General features: G+C 40.5%; 2 protein-coding genes and 2 long non-coding RNA genes across 5 annotated transcripts in view; 3 read left to right on the top strand and 1 right to left on the bottom strand.

Moving 5' to 3' along the window:
• Positions 1–1093, top strand: part of LOC104707181 — a 4294-nt gene extending 3201 nt beyond the window's left edge. The window contains exons 4-5 of the long non-coding RNA XR_754576.2: positions 721–921; positions 1005–1093. This is a non-coding gene — a long non-coding RNA (uncharacterized LOC104707181). The remainder of the gene's footprint in view (positions 1–720; positions 922–1004) is intronic.
• Positions 396–1026, bottom strand: LOC104707182. The gene is made up of 2 exons (XR_754577.1): positions 752–1026; positions 396–669 (listed from the first exon to the last, which is right to left on the bottom strand). It is a non-coding gene; the product is annotated as an uncharacterized LOC104707182 (long non-coding RNA).
• LOC104707180 (random slug protein 5) lies at positions 1306–3310 on the top strand. Of its 2 annotated transcripts, XM_010423481.2 has the most exons (7): positions 1308–1537; positions 1844–1944; positions 2025–2201; positions 2290–2388; positions 2479–2721; positions 2811–3021; positions 3108–3310. In XM_010423481.2, exons 1-7 carry the CDS (start codon positions 1390–1392, stop codon positions 3116–3118), a joined length of 990 nt encoding a protein of 329 aa, XP_010421783.1. In that variant the 5' UTR covers positions 1308–1389; the 3' UTR covers positions 3119–3310. The 2 variants fall into 2 exon arrangements, with proteins under 2 accessions (XP_010421782.1, XP_010421783.1); XM_010423480.2 differs by having other exon boundaries at positions 1306–1537; positions 2811–3310.
• On the top strand, positions 4150–7068 carry LOC109125938 (uncharacterized protein At3g60930, chloroplastic-like). Its single transcript, XM_019228746.1, has 5 exons — positions 4150–4156; positions 4344–5018; positions 5099–5832; positions 5908–6604; positions 6932–7068. Exons 1-5 carry the CDS (start codon positions 4150–4152, stop codon positions 7066–7068), a joined length of 2250 nt encoding a protein of 749 aa, XP_019084291.1.

The following is a 7216-nucleotide window of genomic DNA, read 5'->3' as shown; positions in this document are numbered from 1 at the left end:
CAATCATTTTCAGTTTGGTCTTTGAAATCGGAATTTTGGGTATAATTTGTTTTTACTAATATTTGTTTTCACTAATAGGATTTTGGTTTTTCCTAAATATATTAAACGCTTTTTAAACGCAAATCTAAGATCTGTTTAATAAATATAATTAATGTCGTAAATTCTTTTGTAAACTTGAAAACTTTTAGAAAAATAAAAATTGAATATACTGATTGTATTTATTTGTTATTTAGGTAACGAATATTCTCTATCTTCTCTATTGTTCGTTTCTTTGTTGTTGTCGTTGAATTAATATATAGAAGATAGGTAATACAGATAATCTATATGATTCGGTTGACAGAAACGAATATATTGTTAAACTTAAATATATGGTGATTTAAGGTTAATTCGTAGAATATCTAAATAGAAGTGCTTTATTAAATCTGGAATGGATGGGGGAATATATAGATATTATTGAAATGAAATACACATATTAAATGGATTTTGCATAATCACATAATTGTGCTTATTCGTTTTCAACTGATAGACATGAATCAATTATTTGTGCTCTATTTTAGCTTCGTTGTTTTCATGACCTATTTTTATCCTCTTTCTTCCACTTGTGAGTCCGTCTCCTTTGACTAAATATTGAAACAACTGCTTGACATTATGAATCTGACCAATTGGAACCTGTAGAAATGGAAGATAGACTGTATTTGTTAAAAGTAGATGTATATGTAGGGAATATAGAATCAAAATAAACGAAGCTTACAGAACAGAGGTTTCTCTTCCACTGTTTGGCATTGACATCATACACGAACTTGTGAGGAATCTCATGATAAACATATATAGGTGATTTGTGTTGGCAATTTCTCTTGAACCATGATGTAAAAGGATGGACATAAAGCTTTGCGATTGGGACAAAATCTGCTTCAGATGAAGGTACATCTTTAGTTTCATTATTTATTTGAAACTTTGTGTTAAAGTGGGAAACAACTCTGAAAGTAGGCATGTCAATTTCGTAGATGGAGAATTGTAAGAAGTCGGAAGTTGTTTGGTTGCTTTTGACGAAGAACATGTACATTGTGGAGATTTATGTGTTAGTGAAGAAAAGAACGTATATATAGGTGAGAGGAGAGGATCAGAGGAGATGATTTTTTTTTAATAAATACTATGGCAAGAAATTGTAAATAAATTTATGTTTTAAGGGGATTTGATACAATGGCAAAGAATCTGTACTATGCTGACACATCAACTTTTTCTTCAAATGTGCTTCTCTACTAGGAGATAAGTCTTCAAATTTTATTATCTTAGGAATATCATTAAGTGATCCATGTCATTACAATTACCACTAAATCTTGACCCCAAAATAATGGTAACAAAAGAGCAAAATACTCACCTACCCGTTAGATGATCAGATCTCAATCACAAAATAAATTATATATTTTTCATCATAAAAGAATAGTCCAATACATTTCCTCGTTTTTATTTGTTTGTTTGACTTCAAAATCGTACCCTTCTCTCTGCTTCGATTCCCCAAAGACAATATTTTGCAAAGGTAAGTTCTTAAAACCTTCGAAATCTTTCTTCAGTGTTCCAGATATGAAATTTGATCTTTGTACTAATTAGGTAATAGACAAAGATCCTCCCGACACGACATTTTCTATCACATGATTTTATGATTCCGTGATAAACGATTGTTGTCTGTAAGATTTTTTTTGTCAAAATAGTCTGTAAGATTTAAGATCGACATTTCCCGACCACTAATTTTTTCTTATCACAATAATAAGATTCTTAATGTAATCATTTGACTTGGGTTTTGGAAACTGATGTGTTTCTTTCTTTTTCGAAACATTTTTTTTAGAGTTTAAAAAAGAAGTTAATTACGAAGTTATGAATCCTAATCCAGTGATGAGTACTAATGGGTTTGTGAAACCTGTTCCAACTGAAGAAGAACAAGCAAAGGTAACTTTGAATATGTTCAGTGTTTTTAGAGTTGGATTTTCTAATCAGAATTGTGTTTTTGTTATTAATTTGGATTTTAGATAGAGGAAGTGAGGAAGCTGCTAGGCACATTACCTGAGAAACTTTCGAGCTTTTGTTCGGATGATGCGGTTTTGAGGTATTTAAGAGCGAGGAATTGGCATGTCAATAAAGCTACTAAGATGCTTAAAGAAACCTTGAAATGGAGAGTTCAATACAAACCTGAGGAGATATGTTGGGTAAAAAAAACATTGAAATTTTTTTATGGGAGTTACATTGTTGTGATCTTGTTCAGTATGACTGATGAGTTTGTTGTGTGTTTCGTAGGAGGAAGTAGCTGGTGAATCTGAGACAGGGAAGATATATAGATCGACTTGTGTCGATAAACTTGGACGACCTGTTCTTCTCATGAGACCTAGTGTTGAGGTTTGTTCCCATCATCAATTTCAAGGCACAGAGTTGCTTTATGCTTATACTTTGAGATCTCATATTTAGTTTTTGATCTGATTTGTTCAGAATTCTAAGTCAGTGAAAGGCCAAATTAGATACCTTGTGTATTGTATGGAGAACGCAGTCCAAAATTTGCCACCAGGGGAAGAACAAATGGTGTGGATGATAGACTTCCACGGCTATAGTTTGGCTAACGTATCATTAAGAACTACAAAAGAAACAGCTCATGTGTTACAAGAACATTACCCTGAGCGTTTAGCTTTCGCTGTTCTTTACAATCCTCCCAAGTTCTTTGAACCCTTCTGGAAGGTTAGATTTTGCTTAATTTCATTAAAAAGTTGTGTTGGTTTATAACGTTAATGAGTGTGTGAGTGTGACTGTTGGGTTTTATTATATAGGTGGCGAGGCCTTTCTTAGAGCCGAAGACACGGAACAAAGTGAAGTTTGTTTACTCGGATGATCAAAACACTAAGCAGATCATGGATGAGAATTTCGATATGGACAAGATGGAGTCAGCTTTTGGTGGAAACGATGGCTCGGATTTCAACATAAATATACATTCAGAGAGGATGAAAGAGGACGATAAGAAAAGACTTGCTGCCTTGGAGGGTATTGCTTCTGTTTCTCTAGACTCACTCAGCATCTTATCAGTCTCTGATGGTGCTGCCTCTGACAGTGCTCACCCTATCTCTCAGGATGTCTCTGAAGACGAGTATCATCAACCTCAGACAAAGGGACCAATCCCGTGATCGAGTTATCCAATGTTTGTAACTTCCTTCTAAGATTCTAGCTGCAACCATTGTATGTTTTTGTATTCTGTTCTCTACCGCGAAGAGATTCCATATGTATTTTTTTTTTCTCGATCAGTAATAAAACCATAACAGAGATGTGCAAGCAATAGAGTGCAACACAAAACAGAAGCTGCAATTACATTTTTAATACCAACAGGTCGCAGTAAACCCTGATAGAGAAACTAGTCGTCGGTTTCTTGGTATAGCTTCATGATCTCCGCTGTAGAAACTGGATTTCCACAATGAATTTGTTTATGGGGGAAAACAAATTCAGTAAAGAAAACTCTCTTAGAAAACTAATCTAGGCTTTGATATTAGAAGAATTAGGGTTTCTATTGTTAAGAACAAGAAGAGAACTCAATAATTGTATTCAATAATTGATGTCTTACAAGGAGAAGTCCTTCCCCCTTTATACATATTCATGAATCGCACAATATATTAACTTTCCTTATCAGACGAACTGAAATAAGGAAAATTACTCTATCTCTTAGATCGGCCGCCGGGTGAAGTGGAAGTCAGTTCTTCATCCTCGAGGCTGGGCTTCTTCTATCCGAAGTGGGCTTAAATGACCTAACTGAGTACGTAACCGGATTCCCAGTTAAATAACCAAATTGTCTTTCTGGTTTAGTTCGGTATGTGGGGGGTGCTAAATCCCGCACCAACAATTAGTCTCCCCCAGTTCTAAATATTCGGAATACAATTTGAATATTTTGAACTATGGAAAAGAGAATATCTTATCTAGACCATAAAAAATCATTTGATTTTACCCGGGATTTCCGCGCCACTTCAATGTGAACCGTCGGGATGACACATGTCGTTTGCGTCACATATGCTAGGTCGGAAGTCGAAGAGCCGCGTAGGTCATAATGACTCTTCGTAGGGTTGCCGCCCATTCGACTCTATAAATACGCCTCCTCCCTTCGTCATTTCTCATTTTCTGCCAACAATGAAAGGTCATTTATCTCCATTTTTCTTCCGCACTCTCCGAACTCACATCATGGTGGGCACTTCGGATCCCTCTTTTTCGCCGGAAAGCGAAAGCGAGCAATTAATTCGTCGCACCTCCAGACGCGTCGCACAGATCGGAGAATCCAGTAGATCGGGCTCCGAAAATCTCATCTCTTCTAACTCGCTGCTCAGCTGGAGCGTCATCATCACAGACTCCTCCACCAGTTCTTCATGAAGACGGGAGTAACGAACTGACTCAAGATGTGTTGTCGCAAGAAGAAGACCGATTCGCGCCTTTAGGAATCTCAATCGAAGATATCGATCCTTTGTTAGATCATAAAGGACGAATTGGAGGCGATAAGAGTTTGAGTGCGATCAAAACCGTGAACGACATGCTGAACTCATGCGGTCTATTTAACAGTAACGTCACAATTCTGATCCCTCGAGCCGACCAGCGCCCCTGGAACCCGCCGGAAGGGTACATATGCTTGTACGAGGGTTATTTTACTGAATGTCGCCTCCTATTCCCAATCCCAGCATTGATATCACTCTACGCCCAAAGACGCAGGATAGCGATCTGCCAATTTGTTCCTGGAGCCATTTGTAACTTCATGGCTGCCCTTACCATAGCAGCCGAAGTCGGAGTTAACATTGGAGTTCAATGCTTTGAGCAACTGTCCAACTTCAAGTCATCAAAGAGTCCGCATCGTTGGGAAGTGAATATGAGACCGGCGCACAATTTCCTTGCTGGTCAAAGAGTTTCCAAATTCAAGAAGTGGGTGAACCACTACTTTTATGTCCGCGTCGATCAGTACTCGCTCGTCAATCCATTGGGTTTCCATCGGAGAGTGTGGAATGAAAATCCTGGTAGATTTTATATTTCCAGTACATTCTAATTGACTTCGGCACCTCTGACCTATTTTAACTTTTTCATGTCTTGCTTCCAGATCGTCCATTTTGCGCAACACGTCTAGCTCCGGACTATCACCCTGTCAGGAACGCTCTGCTATCCGGGAACAATCATCGGTGGGAATTTATTACCCGTATCCGTGTTGAAAAAGCGATGGGCAAACCCATGACAACATTCCCAAGTTTCGCGAGTTCGCTAGGACGAACTGCGGAGCCAGCTGGGTCACGTGTCATCGCATCCGATAGTCTCCAGGTCGTTCGCCGAGAAACCCAGGCTACCATCGAAGCCGACATCAATCCTCCTCAGGACAGGTCTGACGTTGATCCTGTTCAGGATCGGACCGTCATCGAGCCCACTCGGGCTTCCGAAGAAAACGTCGACACGGTCGACGTTGCGAAAGGCGATACCCCTTCCCTAGCCTTAGGGAATGCCGACCCTCCGAAAGATGAAGAAGATATTCCTCAGCTCGGAGTTGGACCAATAAAGAAGAAGAGGAAACACAAAAAGAAGGCACCGCAGCCAGCAGCAAGCCACAAACGCTCAGCTGAAGACGCCGGACTGGAATCTGCCGACCGATTCCGTCTGGCAAGAGAAAATGACAAAACGGATCGGTTTGCCTTTGAGTATTTCGGTGATACTCCTTTGGTCACAAGTCGTGATGCTTCAGGCGAACTTTTCCGAACCTTGAAGATCTCTAGTCGAATTCTTCCGTCAGCGGACGAACTGGAGTTCCAACAAGCGTTCCTTGACGTCGCCGAATCCCACTTGATGGTTAGCCTTATCATTTTCTTTAACTCGTTCAAACTTTGTTCGGGCATTACTGACGTATGTTCTTTGAATTCACAGATTGCCGCCAGGATGAATACGCTGACTCAATTGTACGATAGGCGAGTCAAAAGCGATAAAAAGTCTGGATTTGAGCTTGAAAAGGTGAAAGAATGCGCGGAACAAATCCGAGTTGCCAGCAAAGCTAAGGACGAGAGGATCAAGGAGCTTGAAGCTCTTCTTGCTGAAAAGGACGGTATCATCGCCAAATCCGAACTGAGGATTGGCGAGCTGAATTCCCGAGCGCTTATTCTCAAAGGAGAGAAATCCAAACTGCAGGGAGCATGCAACGAGTTGAAAATCAAACTCGACTTTGAGGTTAAAAGACTTCGGCGGGATCGTTTGGAGAAGGTGGAGCGAACAGCAAAGAAGGCGCAGACTCGATTGAATAAAGTCAAGGCTTATTTAGTCGAACAAGAGAAGATTCGCCCCTTGGAAGACCTGTTAAACCAAGCTACCAGAGTGCAGGAAACTGTACAATATCTGATCGAGAAGGGGGCCGTTATTCCTGAGGAGCGAATCGAGGAGATTGATATGAACAAGGCCAAAGCCGAGGAAACTATCCAAGCGATCGACGTCCTCAAACTGAATGAAGACGACCTCGTCATGTCCCCTGATCAGCTGGGCTACGGACTTCTGCATCCCGGAACGATGGCTCCGGACTCCGTCTACCATCCGTATGGCTCCAATGCCGAGAGCTTCCAAGCCGATTTGACCGGTGCTTTGGACGCTGATCTTGAATTTTTTGTTTTTGCGCCAAACTTTATTATGTGTGGGTTTGAATACCTTGTAAAACATTGCCGACTTGTTCGGCCCATTCTCCCTTTTGAAGCTTTTTCTTCCTTTTTTATTTTTTTTGTGCCGGAATTTTTCCTTTTGCCAAAAAGGAAAACTCAACGAATTCTCGAAATTTGCACTTTTGTCATTTTGCACAGACTATGGAAATTTCACCCCCCAGTGTGCATATAAATCAACCAGCGCGGTCTCCGAACTGAACAATTATTGAAAAACTTTAAACGTGAGCGATGTCGAACTCTATTAGCAGCGTGGAATCCCCTTTTATCGGGAATGGTGTCCCGACGTTCTCGAATGCCAAAGCTATTGAAAGGGGATGGCCTACTACCCGAACATCCGAGCTCCTTGGATGCTGATGTTCTGCGTAAAACCGGAAGAGAGACGTGACCTGGAAGAATTTCTTCATCAGGTGGAAGACCTTCACACGGAGTACCGCGATCGACTCGCCGCACTCGAACAAGCGCAACGCGAATTGCTGCTCAAGCTTGAGATGCTCGAATCCCACCCAAAAGATTGGATCGAGAATGGATTCGAG

The sequence above is a fragment of the Camelina sativa genome, chromosome 8 (genome assembly GCF_000633955.1).
Source record: "Camelina sativa cultivar DH55 chromosome 8, Cs, whole genome shotgun sequence".
NCBI lineage: Eukaryota > Viridiplantae > Streptophyta > Magnoliopsida > Brassicales > Brassicaceae > Camelina > Camelina sativa.
Note: the sequence above shows the minus strand (reverse complement) of the source record. Positions and strands in the feature narration are given on the sequence as shown.

Bases quoted from the DNA above. Each gene is read 5' to 3' on its own strand.
- LOC104707180 (XM_010423480.2), top strand. From the start codon at position 1,390: ATGATCAGATCTCAATCACAAAATAAATTATATATTTTTCATCATAAA. The intron at 1,538-1,843 runs GTAAGTTCTTAA...CATTTTTTTTAG, and splicing joins AAAGACAATATTTTGCAAAG to AGTTTAAAAAAGAAGTTAAT. The intron at 1,945-2,024 runs GTAACTTTGAAT...TTTGGATTTTAG, and splicing joins CTGAAGAAGAACAAGCAAAG to ATAGAGGAAGTGAGGAAGCT.
- LOC109125938 (XM_019228746.1), top strand. The intron at 5,019-5,098 runs GTAGATTTTATA...TCTTGCTTCCAG, and splicing joins AGTGTGGAATGAAAATCCTG to ATCGTCCATTTTGCGCAACA. The intron at 5,833-5,907 runs GTTAGCCTTATC...TTGAATTCACAG, and splicing joins TCGCCGAATCCCACTTGATG to ATTGCCGCCAGGATGAATAC.